Genomic DNA, 19,276 nt, shown 5'->3' with positions numbered 1-19,276 from the left:
GTTCTTTAGCGATACTCTTTCACTTTTTTTAGCCCATCATTTTTGTTTTTGCATACCAGCCTGGAACCCTAAAAATTCCATCAGCAAATCCTAGGTAGATGTATATTGCTCCGACTGGACACAAAGAAAGTTCAAATTTACCATGCGAGACTAAGATTGGCCACGCATTATAAACATTTCTTAGTAGAATACCAAAGAAGATTATTTGTGTTAGCACTCTATATGACATTTGGAAATCTATATAGACTGCAAATTTTCATACAAAAATTGTGACAGAGGGGTAAAGAGCCGAGGGGACAGTTAGATTAAGGTTTTGCAGTAAATGCAACACCTGGGGATATAAAAGGCCTTTTGCAATGTGGTCAATTCAAAAATGTAAGAACAACGATCAGTCATTTAAGGCAATCTGCAACAACAGCAAAGCTTCAAATGTGAGCAGAGTTTTCCAGTGTGCTCCAAATGTATACTGCCACGGTTAAGGGATAATCTGAGACTAACTCTGTCACAACAACAAATGCCAAGGGCAATTCTGTGTACAAAGGCATGTATGTTATAAAGCAAACTGCTGCTTACCATTTATATCACTCATTTGAGATCATCGCTCAAACTCCTTCTCGCTCTCAAAAAGAACTAATTGAAGTCATTTTTCTCGGTCAAGAGCCCAAGCAGTGTTTTGATATTTCCTGAGCAACAACAATAACAGTGCGCTCCACTCCCTTGGAAGACATCCAAGAGGTTCAGGTGAAGGAGGCTGCTGCTCTGGTAAACCAGCTCATGGGTCTCAAAGATACGAGGGATTAGCTCTTTGCAAGCTGGTCCTGGAAAGAGCAGCCAATCACTCTCTTACATGATCGATATGTCAATCTGGGAGAGCAGCCAATCAATCTCTTACATGATAGATATGTTGTAGCGGAGAGAGCAGCCAATCAATCTCTTACATGATAGATATGTCCTACCTGGGAGCGCTGCAAGGGGACCATGATCTGTTCCACACACATTTCCAAATCTCGCACATAATCCTTCTCCGTCTGGATTAGCTCCTCGAGGATCTTCAACCTCTTCTCCAGCATCCTCTGCTCCGGGTTCTCCGTGGAAGCAGAAGCTGACGGGCACTCCGGAGATTCTGGCTGCGAGGAGTGTGTCATTTCTGCAACAAATTACAAAAGAAAGGGTAAGTCTGGCCTCAGATAAAACAAGGACAGCACTCCAGGTTTGGTTTAATGCCGGGATACACAGTCTACACTATTTTACTCCATGCCGATGTGACAGCAGTAGACGGAGGTGCTTTTACTTAGGTGACAGCCAGAGAATACAAACACTACCAGACTCAAAATAAATGTTTTTATTTAATGTACTTGCTATGAATTTTCTTATAATACACAGAACAGCTTTGCTTTGCCATATACTGTGATTCTGCTGTTCCTCGCTTGTGATTTGAAGCAGTTCTTTATTTCAGCTTCATATTTGGTATGCTGATGGCTTCACCTGACTTATCTCTTCCTAGATGATCATCAAGTGGGGAACAAAGTTCTCTGCAAACAATTGAAACCAGTTTGAAAAGCTCTATAAACACAGACTATGTACCCGACACTGAACATTCCAGAAACATTTTAATATAGAAGATTAAATGCTCCTGGTTTGGTTACAATTTAGCGAGTGGGACACTAGAAAACCTTCCTCTCTGGGTGGAGCCATCTTTGCAAGTGGAATTTCATGGCGGATGTTCAGGTTTCTACAGTGAAAGGCTGACAGAATCAACTCTTGAGATGTATCGTAAATAAGAACGAGCAAAAACTCTGTAGACACTGACACAAGATGCATAAGTGCCGCCTTCAATAGGTGGCCGTGCCCAGGTCCTGTGTCTCTCCTGTATGGGAGGGTTGTCAGTGACAGCAAAATGAATGAATACCGTATTTTCTGGCGTAGAAGACGACTTTTTAACCCTTGAAAATCTTTTCAAAAGTCGGGGGTCGTCTTATACGCCGGGGTCATTTTATGAGCAAGCGAATATAGCCCAAACCCTATATTTTAAAGGAAAAGTAGGGGGTCGTCTTATACGCCCAGTCGCCTTATATGCCAGAAAATACGGTACTTTATTGTATGATTACCTAAAATCAATTAAAAAAGAGCAGCATATTACAATCATGGTAAAAACAGTAGATTGATAAAAAATAAACGTTTTAAGAATAACATTTAAAGTGCAAAGAGATTTAAAAGAAAAAGAAAAAGAGAAAGTTAAAAAACATGTACATATGCATTGGGTTGGACAGTCAGTGCCCTAATGTCAGATCATCTTAGCTTATCAAGCTTGGTACCGAATCACCGGTGGCCATGAAATACTTTGTTTATTTGTCTGTTCAATTAAGGTGGCAATGTTCATGACAATAGGAATTAGTGAAGCACCACTATTGGTACTATAGATGCTCATCGACGTACCGGTTGTAGTTATGCTGTTATTTTTCTGGATTTTGCGTTTGACATAAGATCTGTCCAGCAGTGACAAAGAACTTCCCGGCACGTGCCAACTCCATTGGCAAGGTTGTGGAATAAATGTGCGTAAAGACCTCCTTGCATGTTCTTACTTTATTAAGATTGAATATTGCCCTTAAGTATTTGCGCCTCAGACTTACCAACGCTGGGCAACAACAGATGATATGCTCTGCTGATTCTGTGTGGTATTGACACAGTCGACATCCTCTATTTCCAGTTGGTATGGTTGACCAGTGAGCCCTATAGTCCTTTATTGGTAGGATTAGCAACCTGGTCTTCAAGACATTTTGAAGAGCATATCTCCCTAGGCCGGCATCTATATCCCAGGGCCTTGAGATGTTCTGTCCCTGTTTTTTTAACAGGTTTTTTAGGCTAACTGTTGGCAGATTTAATATTTGATCAGTTGTCAGGCATAGTGTTTTATTAGCTGAAACAAGGTACTTGGCCCATCGACTGGTTTGATCCATGAAGAGTGTTTGAAGTGCTTCCCTTAGGGTACCCGGGCTAGCCTTGTTCACACAGTGGTAAAGCTTCACAATGTCTTTTTTGCATTCTATGTCCATTGATGTTAAGTTAAACTCAAGTCTGATCAGTGTGCGCCTTGCCGAGAATGGTAGCCTGAAGATTTTGCTGAAAGCCATAATATGTAGATGCTCCAGTTTATCGGACAATAGGCCCGGGAAAGTCAGGTGGCTATAGCTGATTGTTGAAAATAGCTTGGCTTGTATTACTCTTCGGATGCCCTCAGTTGAGTGACTCACAAGGTTCTGATGAATTTTACGTAGGGCATGTGTGACCTTAGCAGATTTTATCTCCAATGATTGGGCCTGAGATGTTGTTCTGCCGGCATCTAAGAATTGTACACCCAAGTAGGTATATTTATTTGCAGTTGCAATTCTGAGTGGTCCTATGTTCCAACCCAACAGAGATTTTTTTGGTTTATGTCCAAAGACCAATACCTTGGTTTTATTTGCATTAGTTTGGAGCTTGTTTTCTGAGTTATATATAAATGAAGAGTCTCCAATGCCCTTTTCATGCCCACTCTGGTTTGATCCATGATGACAAGATCGTCCGCATATTGCATGATAGGTATTCTAAGGTGGCCCAATTGAGGTGGAAAAATATTAGTTTTAGAAAGTGCCGCTCCCAGGTCCGCGGTGTATAGGTTAAACAGTGTTGGCGCAATCACACACCCTGTTTTAACCCTTTGTTCGTATATATGTCTTGGCAGTTGCGTGTGTATGTGTGAGCTTCGTGCGGACCCACGTGCCAGTATGGAGGGACATAATGGCTGCCAGAAGTTTCCCTGGTATCCCCCACTTTGCAAGCTTTTCCCACAGTATATTGCGGTCGATGCCATCAAAGGCATGTGTCTCTCCTGTAATGCACATTGGCAGCAAATAACTCTCTGGAGCAAGTGACACCACTATAAGCACTTGACTGCAAGGTCTCTCGCTCCCCACCACAATATCTTGCAAGACTACAGCGCATGGAGCAATGCTCCGGTGCTCTAAGAGGTTATTTATTCACTGCCACTAAAGGAGAGACTTTACCTTCCTCTCCTTATTTTTCCTAGTAGTACTGAGAACAGCAAGTGGACATGTGAAACCTGTCTGCAAACCAAATGCTGAGTATCCACGACAAACCCCTGTTTTATTGCATGCTGAAAGGGGAGTCCCTGTAACATACAAATACTCTGGGCTTAATTCCAGTATCCATTTAAACAATTAAACGAGTCATGGGAAAGAGAGTTTATAAAACCTACTAGACGTAAATCTGTAATAGGAGTCAATAAACGTTATAAAATACAAGATAAGATTACAAAGGCAACAGGATTTCATTACAAGACTGGAGGCTGCCATTATGCATATTTCTTTTAATGCTAACTCCAAGCAGCCACTTAAAAGCAAAACACGATAAGTGAAACAGTTCGAGAGCAGAATGTTCATAAAGTACAATAGCCATGAACATAGACTAGTCTGCCTCTTTTAACTGAGGCTCCAGGCAGATAAGTACAACTTTGCTACTATTCCTGGTCTTTTTCTGCTACGTATTTTTAAGAGCGTGGTTGTTGGTATTGCATCTTTCTCTCAACTTGTTATCACACTGCTTCATCAGCTCTCTCCTGAGACCCTTTTCACTCGGATTCTCAACGGACCTCCAGTTTACCGAGATCGTCCCCATCCTCCCTCCCATCCACGAGGCTTGGGATTCCTGAGGTCCGTGACCCGATACTCTCAATCCGACCCTAGCCGGGTTCCGTGCATCCGGAACCTCCGGTTTACTCTGGTAGTTCATCTCACCTAGAGGGCCGCTTGCGAGCCTTTCACTTCAGGCAAACCTGGGGCACTCTCAGGATATGCGCTCATGACCTCTGGGGGCGAACGCTCTCTCACTCAGCCCCGATCCTCGAAGTGTGAGATCCTTCTCGAAGGGGGATACAAAAAAATAAAAAAGACGGTAGGTTGGCAACGGTTTCTTCAGCGTCTGACGTAGACCTGCTACCAAGCACATGACCCTGCCTAGGCAACCCCTCTGGGATTACAAGGCTGCCTAGGCAATACAAACACAAGCACGGACATCAGTAACTGATCGCTCAAACAAGTACGACATCAGAAAATCTTGGATAGTTAAATCGCCTCGCGGATCAGCTGCTGCATACAGAGCGCAAGTATCATTTATTGTCAAATAGGGATAATGCTACCCTCAAGCTCTAACAACCAGAACCTCCATGTATAAGCATATCCATTTTGAGAAAAAAATAGGGTCGCTATATAACACGAACGGGTGCATTCCCCAACATTCGGGGCCATTCATAGTCATTACTGGTCTCATCTACCTACTCTCATTCTGAGCCATTAGAATTTCTTTCTATTGAAATTAAGCCTTATAATATCGGACGTGGAATCAGATGATGTAGATGCAACCATTCCAATCATGAATAAAGAAGAGTTAAAAAATATTATTCAACAAGAAATGCAATCCTGCATGGTCGAGACGTTAAATCAGATTATGTCAAACAAATCACTGATGGAGAATGACATAACCGAGATCTCCAACCTCCAAAAAGATGACAATAATAATAAAAGGGGCAAAAGGCTATGGAAAACTAGGAATATAGAAGAAATAAGCCCCTTGAGCACATTGGAAGGTCCTAGCACCACAAGTAAAATGTGAGGTCTAAGCAATTCAACCTATAGAGGAGGTCTACGCACCTCAGATGTTTCAGGAGTCCTAAGCGGCACAAATCCTAGTGCTCATTATGATATACAAAATAGTGAAATGGAGGAAAAAGGGGACCAAAACACCAACCTAATGGATGAATACGCATTTGACTTAGATCAGGACGATTTATAGTTTGAAAGTCATTTGCAGAGGAAGAACATTCATTGTCTGCAAATGAAATTATAACTAACCCTGTAGACAAGGAGATGTTCTCTCCATAGAACATTAAACACGTGAGAAGCTCAGAATGGTGGCCTCAAGACCACGTGGCCAAATTTATTTAAAAAATGGCTCAGAAATCCCCTAGAGAGAGATATACCCAACATCCTAAAAGCAGAATGCTCTAGACCAGCCATTCAAGAGAAGGTATGCCAAACACCTAACCTTGACCCTGAATTGATCAAATTCCTCTTCAAACTGGGAAGAGACCCCAGAAAAGGAATGGAGTGATCACTGAAAGCGTGCCAGGACCGCCAACTCTACATACTAGGCCCCCTGGCCAGAATAATCTACATGGCGTAAGAAAGCCATATCAACGGAACACCACTAGACACAGACTTAGTCGGAGGGTGGAGTCAAAGAGCCCTAATTCTACTAGGGAATGCTAACGCAGGCATTAATGTAGAAAGAAGGAGAGTGGTCCTTACCAAAATTAACCCTAAATTGAGCGCTATGACCGATAAAGAACCCTCTCAAAACCCTCAGGGCCTGCTATTCGGTAAAGACATGATAAAAACATTAGGAAAATACGCTGCAACCTTTACAGCCCTCGATAGAGCACAGAACAACATGAGATGTTAGAAACCATTCAAGGTTTCAAAATAGAAATTTCAACCTCCAATACAAACTTCGCCCCCGAGAAGTCTATTACTGACAAAAGAACGGAAAATAATGGAGGAAGAGGTAACCTCCATGCTACACAAGAGAGCAATCATAGAAGTACCGGGGGAAAGCATGAAATTTGTAAGTACACTGTTTCTTGTACTGAAAAAAAGACAAAGGTTGGGGGTCAGTTATAAATCTCAGAACTAAAATTCCTCGTCTACAGACATTTCAAGTTGGAGGGCATCCATCTTTGGAGAGATATGCTATTAGAGAAAGACTGGCTAGTGAAACTAGACCTGAAAGACGTTTAATTTACCATTCCCATGGCGAAAGAACATCAATCCTACCTCCAATTCATATGGAACCACCACCTGTTCCAATTTCAGGCTCTCACCTTCGGCTGATCTTCTGCCCCCTGGTGCTTCACCAAAGTAATGAGAACTATTGCATCCTTCCTGGGAGAAAGAGGGATACGACTGATTGTCTATCTCAACTACATCCTTATCTTGTCCCAGCACCACTACCAGATCCTACAGGATCTGAATGTAGTAGCAAACCTCAGAGAGCTTAAGATTTATAATAAACCAAGAGAAATCCATACTGACCCCATTCAGATCTCTAGAATTCTAGGATTCACTGTAGACACAATGAAATGTCACCTCTTACTTCCCCAACAGAAGATAACCAAAATACGGAAAGAAATAAGGTTTGTATTAAAATTAAAAACCCTAACCCTACGGGAGCTAGCCAGAATCCTGGGCCTTCTCTCCTCCTCTATACAAGCTATCTTCCCAGGACCTCTCTGCACTACCGAGCTCTTCAAAGAGTAAAAGTGAAAGTTTTAAGATCAGGACTATGGTACGGAGATCAAATATCCCTAGATCACGATGCCAAATCAGAACCGATTTGGTGGTTCGAGAATTTAGATGCCTTGAATGGCAAGGTCATTTGCGGTAGCTCACCAGAATTCATACTGGAATAAGATGTGAGCCTTCACGTTGGGTAGCTTGCCTACACAACCAGAACACGGGTGGTGTATGGTCATATGCAGAAAGCTCGCATGACAAACTATCTGGAACTGACAGCAGAAATCCCTTCAGGGGAGATCCGTTCTACTGAAAATGGACAATATATCAGCGGTAGCCTATATAAATCGCTTAGGGGGGTTCAATATCAGCAGACCTATCGAACCTAGGTAAAAAACTCCGTATGTTATGCCTAGAGCACAAGATTGTGTTAAAAGAAGAATACCTACTGGGAAAAACAATCACCACTGCAGACTGGAACTCGAGATTCCTCTTAGACCACAGCGATTGAAAACTCAACGAGAAAGCCTTCAGAGCTCTCCATCAAATCTGGAGCCTCTGGAGTTAGATCTGTTTGCAAGCAGATTGACCTTCCAACTGAAGAAATATTTCAGCTGGATGCCAGATCCGGGTGCTCTAGCAATCAATGCTTTCCTTCAACCCTGGAAAGGAATTCAAGCCTATGCCTTTCCTCCCTTTGCAATGATACAGAGAGTCCTCCAGAAAAGAAGACAAGACCAATACTCCCTAGTACTAGTAACACCTTTCTGGCCCTCCCAGGCATGGTTTCCAACAACATTGGCATTAGCTTGCTACACTCCCTTACTACTTCCAGCCGAGAAAGTCCTTCTAAGAGACACAGATAGAAGAGAACATCCCCTAGTCCAGACAGGGACTTTGAACCTTCTTGCTTGGAATGTGTCAGGATATCCACCAAAATCACTGGCCTTTCAAGAGGAGCTTTAGTTCTCCTTGGAGAATCATGGGCCCCCGGCATCCACTATAGATACATGGAGAACATGGGTATGTTGATGCCTGGAGAGGACCCTGGATTCCGTGGATCCTCCTATTGTAAACATCACAAATTTTCTTGTAGAACTATTCAAGAGGGGTCTTAGTTACAAATCAATTAACTGCTAAGATTAGCTATTTCAGCAGGCCACATCTTAATTAATGGGAAAACTGTAGGTAAGAACGTCATAGTATGTAGAATTCTGAAAAGTATCAGACTAAGAATACCCCCTAAACCTAAATACGAGACACTGTGGGATGTCAAACAAAATGCTGGATTTATTCACAAGTTGGACTGATCACAGACATCTGGACAAAAAAAGAGACTATGCATTAAACTAGCATCACTCCTCTGTCTAATCTACTGCCGTAGAGTTTCAGATGTTAAAGCTCTAGAGGTTAGCAACAGAGTTTATGATATGTTTGGGGTAAAATTCGAAATTATGAGAAGAATTAAGACTATGTCAGATACAATTTTCTATCCAAGGTTCGCTGCTTGTTAAAAACCTTGTGTTTTAGATTGCATTAAAGAATAAGAGTCTAGAATGAGTGAACATCGCACAAATGGTGTGAATCAATTACTTATCTCTTTTGTAAAACCTTTTAAACCCATAACTTCGGCCTCAATAGGGAGACGGGTTAAATGTGCAATGCAGTTAGCTGGTATTGATCACAAGAAATTCCAAGCACACACTGTTAGAAGAGATATGGGTAGTAAACCCTTCTGGATAGGTAGAAAATTACAATAACTCCTTAGAGCAACTTACTGGTCTAACTTAACACCTTTGCAAAGCACTATTGTAAACCAATTGAACATATGTCAGATGTGGTGTTACAAGACTACCAACATGCATAATGGTAGCCTCCAGTCTTGTTTGAAATTGCGATTCTCCTAGTCCCATGACAAGAGAATCTGGGTTTCATTATTATTATTATTATTTATTATTTATTGCATTTGTATGGCGCTACAGCTACCCTGAGGGTTTCCCGGTGCCCTGAATCAGTATTACTTGTAAGCGTGCAGGCGGCAGTTATTGGTCATTAAAGACATGGAGGCTAACATTATCCCACTCTTCCATTCCCAGGGATAGATAAATTAGTGAACAACAGATGCATAATTTATAATACACCTTTAGTCAATGTATTGTGAAAAATGCCATACAACCTTTATTGTATTGTTGAAAACGTCATATAACATTCCTTTGTGGATGTTTCAACGTTCTCCCTTATATGACAACAGAGCATTTATACTCTTATTTTCAGATAACTCAGTATAACTAATTCCGCAATACTGCTGATTCTGGAGGGAAGATGTTCAGAAAGAATCAACTCTGTGACCCTTTCACTTAATCTTCATTGTTTCTCTCCATTTGGAATTCAAAAAGAAAAGTTAAGGAACATTATTTAAAGAAGTCTTCGCATTAACGTCGCACTTAAAAGAGGCAGACTATTCTATGTTCATGGCTATTGTACATCATGAAGATTACGTTCTAGAACTATTTCACTTATGTATTGCTTTTAAGTGGCTGCTTTGAGTTAGCATTAAAAGAAATATGCATAATGATTCTCTTGTCATGGTATTAGGAGAATCGCAATTGATCTCCTTAACAAAAATGCAACATTAATAAAAGTGCAGCTCAAGCCACAGTTCAGAAAAAAATAAGTAAGTTTCTGGTAAATACCATGAATGGTAAATTACAGAATGGAAAAGTAATATAAAAAGAATAATCAAAGTAAGGAACAGGTTACAAAACAGTGAGAGTTTCCTAAAGGAGGAATCTAATGTGTGGGCTTAAACACGATATGAACAAGCAATATGAACATGAGACAGCAATAGGTTTGACGGCTGCGCTAAACTTCTGACAAAATCAATTCTGCTGTGGTCCAAAAGCAATAATAAATTCGGACTGTGATTCAAAACAATAAAAAAGGCGATTTTTTAGTGTATACAATGCATGGAAGAAAAATAATTAAATGTGTGATAACAGAGTGTACTTTTTAGATGTAAAATAGTGCCTTATGCATTAAACCAGAGGCAGAAGGGTACACTAAAAAATCTAACAAAAAGGAGAGACCAAAACACTCCTGTGGAGTGAATCAAGATGTGAATGACAATATTTCAAGCCAATGAAAGGATCCTGAGCCAAAGAAGCAGAAGGCTGAGAGAGACTCAACTAAAGTCCCTTAGAATATGTATAGAGTACAATATGTTTGCCATGAATGGCGCAAGTGCCATTACAAGTCAAATTTAATAAAACTATGTAGTCAATAAACAGTCGCCTTGCTCAACTGTACATTCAATAGCTCCAGGGGTGAGGGAAAGTTCACAAAATGGAAAGAAGAAACTCAGTTAAACTGACAACGACTATAACTTGTACGTAGAATGGTCTTATTGTGGCAAAATCAGGTTTAGTTAACTGAGCTTTCAGCTTACTAGCTGCAACTCCTGAAGTAATGGTGGAAAGTAAATGATCTTAACTGTAAAAAAAACTATTATAACCATATAATATCAATTAGATAAAATAGGATTACTTTAAATATGTGTTCGTTGTTAATTGTGACCCTTTGAGACAATCTAAATATATAACCTTGGAAAACGCACCTTCGTGGTACCCTGTGGCCCTGCTCTTTTCACAACAGGTTTCGACCTGCCTAGCCTTTTAAGCTAAACCACAAACAGCTCATTTATAACGGAGTTTGTCACCCTCAATGTTGTGTAGCCTCAATGAACCAGCTTCTCTTTGATATAATGTGGTACTATACGGTCACACGCAGTTTTACCAGGTTTTCCCCTGAAATGCAAGAATGCAAATCTTTCTATGCTGTGTGGATGGTAGGGTGTGTACTACGAAGAAGCAACAGCGAGTACCAGAAGTACCAGAATCACCATGAAAGTAATTTGTTTACACTGTCTCCTCTTCTCCGGTGCTAAATTTAAGCCGGTGCTTGCAGGTGGGGCCCCGGCATTCATTTTTAGGGACCTACACTTATTTTTCCTGATCATGCTTGTACCCAGAGCAAACTAAAGAAAATAAACACAAAAGGGGGGAAAAAGAGGAAGAGAAAGTCACAACAGTGACAAAGTAAGAAGACAGGATTGGAAACGACCCTCAAAGGAGCAGGGAGTGTCTGGTGGTGAAAGAACGCGGAATGAGGTGGAACAAGACAGGGGGTGGACTTGGGTCAGTGTCTATTTTCAGCATGTTACATGGGTGTGAAGACTGAACAGAGTTCAGCCCTGCGTGTCATACTTTATTTCTGAAAACCGGTTAGTTTAAGTGCTAAGGTGCTGCTGACAAGTGGAAGAAACATTAGCGTGCTGCAATCAAGGTAGTTTCCTCAAGGTGGCCGGGAAAAACAACCTCTGTTGCACAATGAGAGTACAGAAGCTGCCTTGGGTGTGGTTGAGGAGGAGGAACCCGGCAAGTGGCCAGGATGCGGACTGATAAGAGACATGTCAGAATTAATAAAACTATCAATAATTTGTCTCTGTAACGAGGGAAAGCTCACCTGGGATAGCACAAGAGGTAGATGGACCTTTTCTGCAAAGGATCCAGTCATGTATTTCCGATTTTACACATCTTTAAGAAACCTGAATTGAGAATATTTGTAAGACAGGCATTGTTTGTGGGAGACGAATCCCAATATTTTAACGCACCTCAGTATTTTAGATCACCCTCAAAATGTACCTCTGGCAAATCCGCTCATGCACCCTTGATCTTGTGATAACAGCCACACATTAGGCCCAATAAAATTAATGTAGCAGACTACTTAAATAATGACTGGGACCACTCAATAACCGAGTTCTAGATCAATTAAAGTTACAGGATTTTATTACAAAAATCTCACATTAACCACTACAGAGAAATGCTGAACATTCCATGAAGATTTAAACACAGGGTATGCAATGAGAAATCCAAACTATTTTAACTCCCAATAGGCAGCAAAAATCATAAAAGGAAAGGAGAGTATTTGGAGGAATGGGTAAGTCAACTGGCTCATCCCCAGAGGCAAAGGCTTTCATACACATTTTATGAATGGGTGGTAAGCAAAAACGTCCAATTCAACATGAAATGACTAGTGATAAATATTGAGCAAATCCGAATTAAGATGGCCACAAAGGATCATATAACACTAATCCATTTCTAAGGAAAGGAAAACGATAGCAACTCCTGCAGCATTAGCACAGTCCAGAGATGTACAACACAATATGAAACATTTTTCAAGCAGACCCATACTCTAGTGCACATTTACCGGTCCACATCGTAACTTCCAGCGGATGTGCCCTTGAATTAATCACATCCAATACACAAACAAAGTTTCATTCACAATACATGCTCTCGAAGGAAACTAACTAGTTAAGTCACAGTGGCTTGTGTTCTGCGAGAGAAGACAAGTAGGGGTCACTGATTGGGAGGTGTAATGAGCAGGAGCAAGATAAACAGAACACCAAAAAAGCATCCAGGTCAATAAAATACTGTCTCTGAAAAAATTGGCACAACTAAACTACATTAATAAAGACAATTCTATACACCTAATAAAACTTTTTTCATGTATCAATAATTAATCGGTTACGACTAGAATCATCATAAAAATAATTAGTATTCAAAATAACTTGTCCCCCAAAATTGCACATTTACAAAAAGCTACCAGAGCAACAATGACTAAATGGACAAAAGCCAGAGAAGCATCGGTTTTCTTTCTTTTGTGTAAGCGCAGTTGGCGGAGGTGTTCAAGCAACAACATGGCAGGGAGTAGCACACGGAAGAAGAAGCAGGGGCACTGACCACACAGGCAAGAGAGCAACAAGCAGTGCGAGGGGGTGGAAGCATTCATGGGAGACAGCTGGAAATGACAGACACTCTCATGGAGTACTTAACAATACAAATTAAAGGAAAATAGTTCTTGGGAGAGCCAGCACCCTGGGAAGAATAAACGTTGCCAGTGAGAGGGGTTGAAAACATGCTATGCTCCAGGGGGGAACAAATACAATCTGCAGAGACTAAAACAAAGGCCGCAAATATAACATAGGCAAATGTGAATGACAGACCATAAAGCCAATGGTTAGCAATGGGCGGAATAAATTCTTATGTCAGCTTTCAGTATGTCCTAATTGGTCTTTCGCAATCAGACAGCTGTGGTGTCTGGTAGGCTTCGACCTAAAAATAGTTCTGCGTATATCCTTCAGAGCCCTATTAAATTTGGACAAATAATACCTGGTTTGATTTGGAGACGCATCCTCATATGTCCTCTCAACTTCTAGGACAGCCCGCCACTTACGTTAGTCTAAAGTGAAAAAAGTGTTCCTCGAGCTTTTCTCACGTGCTTCTATTTTACTCGCTGTAGGACAGAGACTCAACAGTAGCAATATAACTGAGACCATTTATGGACTCCATGCAACTCCGGCTTCTTGGCTGGCTAATACAATGACAACTTTTTAAATTGTTGTTGTTCAACGAGGACAATAGTTTTTCTTTGCCAAAAACTAATTTCACTGGTAACCAGGCAGGTGGTCAGCTAAGCCCAGCAGAGAGGGCTTTGGTTGAGCTCTTGATATTCAGTAATACAAGAGGGTTACCTCCTTACCGGCCTAAATCAATGTGTAATATTGCCTGAGACGACAGTGATTCGATGAAACAAAAAGATCTGGGGGGTACATTTTCCACCAACAGTATTTCGTTTTCTGTCTGGACCTTTTACTCACCAGCCAACATCAGCATTTAGCAGGGAGAGGTTTATTTTGGCAGCAGAAGCTTTAATCATCAGTCCGAGTGTGTACCCAACATGTAAGTTAATAAATCCATGAACATGTAAAACGCTTTGGGTGTTTGAACCAAGCAACAGATAGAAGAGGCTGGCACCTCAAATACACCCTAATTAGGCATTAGACTTTAGAGTTTCCACTCAAAAACTATACAGGTGAAACTGGTCTTGTTACAGACAAAGAGAATTTGCTTGGAATCTTTTATATTAACCCCAATCTACACCCACTGTCCCAGGGCAAACCAGCCAACAGCTGAAGACAAAGGCGTTTAAAGGTGCTTTTCCCTTTTGGACTGTGTACATCAGCATGGATTACATAACATAAGGGAGAGTCGCTTAGGTGATGAGGGGGCTATGAACATATCAGAGCTCAATGAGGAAGGGCGAGAGGTAAGAACGCAACCCAATTATGTCCTTTGTGTGCGCAAATTTGCATAAGGATATTTGTTAAATAACCTATATAAAAAAAAAGAGTGATCTTTTGGGCCACTCTTCTAATGTAGTTCCAACATCAACATGCTTTTAAACAGAATACAATGCTATTGTTGTGCAGATGAGCTCTCTAAGCGTTTTCCACTTAAAAAATACAAAAATACATGTTTTGTTCTTTAAATCAAAATAAACTATTGGCAACAAAGTTATATGCTTACTGTGATTATTTCCCATCAGTCTGTGGCCAGCCCACCTAGCCAACCGGTATAGCTGCACTTCACTTTCTTAATAAGACTTATGAAGTGAGCGCTGTGCAGATGTACTTAGATTGCCAAATACACTCACCCAACCGCTCCTCAGACACAGACATTCAGAAGCCAATAAACACACCCAAACCCATGCTCATGTTAATGGTTAAGAACTCATCTGATTCTTCACTCCTCCCCCAGATTATCCGTCAATCCTGGCTCCCCAAATCCGCCATTACTGCTCCCACCACCCCCGCCGCACAGATCACCTCTTCAAATTCATTAATCATCAATCCGGCGTCCTTTGGTCACAATAATTATGCTATAAATCTTTTCATCTGTACTCTACTGGAATTGTTTTTAAGACAAAACCCTTCCCCTGCAGTCCTTTAAGCTGCACAGCTAGAGAGCCCCTGGGCCTGGGGCAGCGGCACAGAAGCCCGCCCTAGCTGCTTCGGCTGCTCTAATCCCTTGACGAGGCCTGATGGTATTACTGCGTAATCTTCTTTGGCACCAACTGTTCCTCATTGTTCATCGGGGCCCGGTGACCCAGGAGAGGGCAGGCTCCCCTGAGGCAGAGGCAGGCGAATGTTGGGCTGGGAAAATATTATTCTTGTACAAATGCCTCACTTCTCAGTTTGTGCCTCTCTGAACTCCAACATAGGCAAGAAACGCCTTACTAGTGCAAGCAGTCCGAGTGCGTGTCCAGTCATGTCACAGACATTTATCACAGACAAAGCAGCAATAGGAGCAAAAAAAAGGGATGCAATAAATAAACTGCATGAAGCAATCCGAAACGAGGTTTAAATCCATTTTAGTCCATCCGTTTTTAGCTCTTTTGTGACGTTGTAAAAGGATGACAAGCCTCCTAGGATGTTTGAGGCTAAAACACCACTTCTGGGGTAGCTTGGGTTCCCCTCCGAGATATAGGTTGAATGGCTGTTGGGGCTGCAATGTCCCTTTTGGGGTAGGCCCAAGACTGAATTTCCATCGGACTAATCAGGAACTAATGAGCAGATGAAGCAAAAACATTGGAATGGGATACATTCAGTCACTAGAAGCCGTTCAGATTGTTCCAATCAATCATATACCTTACTTTATTGTTGTTTGTAGGAGAGTTTGGAAGAAAGCTGTGCGTCGATTACTGCAGTTTAAGCAATTTGTGCCATCTTGGGAAAACCCGTTTTCACTGCCTCTGATCTTTTAACTGACATAGCTGAGAGATCTTGGAGAGAGGGAAGCACTATAGCCTTATAACTGTAGCCAATAGCTATTCAGTTTGTTAAAGGCCCTGACCCAGAGATATGGACCTGACCCGCTGGTGAGGGACTTTAACAACTGGAATAGAGCAATGTAAAAGGGCTATAATGCTATCAGAACATTCTACCAACTGAGGGTAGGATGACCAAAGTTAAAAAGGGAGTACAGAAAGCACATTATTGGAATGCTGGAGCGAAAGGCCTGTATCAGCCATTATTGGCCCTGAACAACTTCACTGCCTTCAATGGAGCTCCAAACACTCCAATGTTCTAATAGTATTTAACCATGTTGTTCAACACTAAAGCACATACAGGATATCCAGTTTGCTCATCGGTGTTACAGAAGCCTACACACTCCTATACTCTCAATATTTCCTACTTCTCGTATCTCTTACATTAAAAAAAAACTCTCCTACAATAGTTAAGTCACTGCTGCTTGCATCCTCGCCGCTGTTCATAGACTTGTTTCAGCCAGGAGTCGAGGAGCACACACTGCAAGTCTATGCGTATTTTGTGCTGAAGAGCACTCCCTTTTTGCTCCTGAAGCCCAAACGTAAGGCAGATATATTGCGTGATATGGTCAGGGACCGTTGAGGAGATTTCACCAACGTAAGAGGCCCTCACTTAAACAAAGACATTGATGGGAACTTGAGAGAAATGTTTGAGGTTTAAAAAAAATGGTAAAAGATCACAACGGCTGACTCCTAACTCTGCACCTCACGCTGGTTCCAATTTTTGTTCCTGCGCAGAGCTGCCCAACGCCAGCCGTTGCGTGACACCTCTGTGCTACAGATCCAAGATTGATTACTACAAATGGGGGTGCGCTAGGTAATGAAGTCCAATAGACCGTCGGTATTTTCAGACAAGTTCTTTATTTTTAATTTCATGCGTATTCACAGTAGTAAAAAAAGCTCAGCCAATGAGTTTCATTCCCTCAAGGGGAACTTCATCAGGGCTTGAAGATATTTGGTACGTTTCTCAAAGGCGGACTTGATACAAGAATTTTTCTCCAGTGTAATGTGCTGGAAGCCCTCGGCGTATCTACAGGCATAATATAAACCTGCATGTTGGGACCGCACTTGCGTTTGTCTCGTCGGAAAGTCCAACTTTGGAATTCAAGCACTCGATAGGAGGTGAAATGATGCAACAATAGTACAGATGACATGCATACAATTTTTTGGGTTGAGCCAAAGCCCATTTTGTATATATTTTAAAGTATTTAACCTGGTGTTGGGAGGAGATTATGATTTTATGTGGCACTGATGGATTACACCCATTCAGTGGAAACAGAAGCAGCAAAGATGACGTTGAGGCCAATTAGTTTTTTAACAGATCATTAACTCAACTACATTATAATGAGCAGAACAAATGTGTAATTCAATTCTGCCAACCTGGACTGCACGAAAAGCCTTAATGAATACTTAACCTCATTAACGTCTTTATTCCAATCAATCAAATAACCTTTATTCGGTTATACTATAACCATAAAACCACATACAATCCACTATAAAACATTTCACAAATACAACATACAAAGCGAATAAAATACACATTTAAAAAATAAATAAAAGACTTTCGTTAAAATCCTATAGCACACACCCTTAGATTACACAGGTTGATAGAGCGAGAGATAGCAGCATAATTATTCAAGCATGGAATCCCCCTACTCTCATTTCTGCACGTAACAAGCATTTGCAATGCAATAGGTCTGGCAACTGCAAGATTTTGAGCTCTTGGTATTGTAAATAACATTGCATTTTATTATAATAAAAGGCATTGTCATTTACAATACCAGTAGGTCAAAGTTTGGAAAATGCGAGACCTATTGCATTACAGAGTGCGGTGTCCCTGAAGTGAGCGCGGTGTCCCTGAAGCGAGCGCCGTGCTCATCATCAAAGTTAATAAAAAAAATAATAATAATGAAACAGAGTGTGGTGTCCCTGAAGCAGACACTCCGTTCAGCTTAACATTTTTAACCCTTTCCCTGCGCCGCGGATTCCACTGCGGCACGGGGGGCTTAGGGTGTGGGCGTGGCACTTCGGTGCTCATGATGGCTCCACGACGTCATGCCTCACGGGCGCTGTGTGTTCATGACGGCGTAGTGCTGGCACAACCCCGCCCACTCATTAATTCTCCCACACAGGCGGGGAATTAGTGCCGCGTGGGAGGAGCAGCAGCGGCATGATGGCTCCACGCCGTCATGAGCACACGCCTACCGTGACTCATGACGGCATGGAGCCGTCATGAGCACCGAAGGGGTTAAAAAAGCACCCACTATGGTCACCATTATGAACAAAATAGTGCTCACTGACTTATAACGCAGACCGTGTAACTAGACAAGTAAAACGTTCAGTCTTTATGGGAGGTAACAAATGCAGACAAGGCGGTACCAAGGAGGGACTAACAAGTCTCATAACGAATTGGACAATGACACAAGCCAATCAAAAATATGGGGGGAGTGTGAGTAGGGCTTCAAGTCCATACTCTAATACTGCACACCTCGCAGCAGCGCATGTGCTGCCCAGGCTCGGCAAAAAGCAGTGTTCACAATTAGTATAAAGTGTCCAGTCACCAGATCCTGCTTCCAAAAGCAGCGTTCCTAATTTGCATAAAGTGTCCACTCGTCAGATCCTGCTTCCAAAAGCAGTGCTCACAATTAGCATAAAGTGTCCAGTCACCAGATCGTGTTTCCAAAAGCAGTGTTCCCAATTTGTATAAAGTGTCCAGTCAGATTCTGCTTGCAAAAGCAGTGTTCCTAATTTGCATAAAGTGTCCATTTGTCAGATCCAGCTTCTAAAAAGCAGTGTTGGGTATGAGCATAAGGTGTTCAGCTATTAATCCTTAGGCAGTATGCATGTAGCAACCTGATCATTTGGCAAAGACCAGCATAGGCCAACATATGTTTTGTGCTATCATACCACTTCTTCGAGCTACAGAAACATAATATGATCGGAGTTTAACAATTTTTAACATTGTATGGATTTAAGAACTGGTAAATTAAATAAATAAAGACTAAATTGAATTCTTCTTTGAGTTTCTGTGAACTTCCCACATTCCAGTATGTTCTTAAGTTTTTAAGTGCCAGAAGGGTGACTGGCATAGTGGTTAGAGTGCCCAGGGCATGAGAATTCTGTTATCTCCAAATATAGTTTTTTTTCATAGGTAAACTTAACTGTTCTTTGCATCAGAAAGCTTCTGAATTCAAAGTCCTAACATT

General features: G+C 41.5%; 1 protein-coding gene across 2 annotated transcripts in view; it reads right to left on the bottom strand.

Moving 5' to 3' along the window:
• Nucleotides 1-19,276, bottom strand: part of DNMBP (dynamin binding protein) — a 534,728-nt gene that overhangs the window by 108,801 nt on the left and 406,651 nt on the right. For both annotated transcript variants that reach the window (XM_078643534.1, XM_078643535.1), the window contains one exon: nt 957-1,147. In XM_078643534.1, coding sequence (XP_078499660.1) covers nt 957-1,147 — 191 coding nt within the window. The remainder of the gene's footprint in view (nt 1-956; nt 1,148-19,276) is intronic.

Source organism: Lissotriton helveticus, chromosome 5_1 (assembly GCF_964261635.1).
Source record: "Lissotriton helveticus chromosome 5_1, aLisHel1.1, whole genome shotgun sequence".
Lineage (NCBI taxonomy): Eukaryota > Metazoa > Chordata > Amphibia > Caudata > Salamandridae > Lissotriton > Lissotriton helveticus.
Note: the sequence above shows the minus strand (reverse complement) of the source record. Positions and strands in the feature narration are given on the sequence as shown.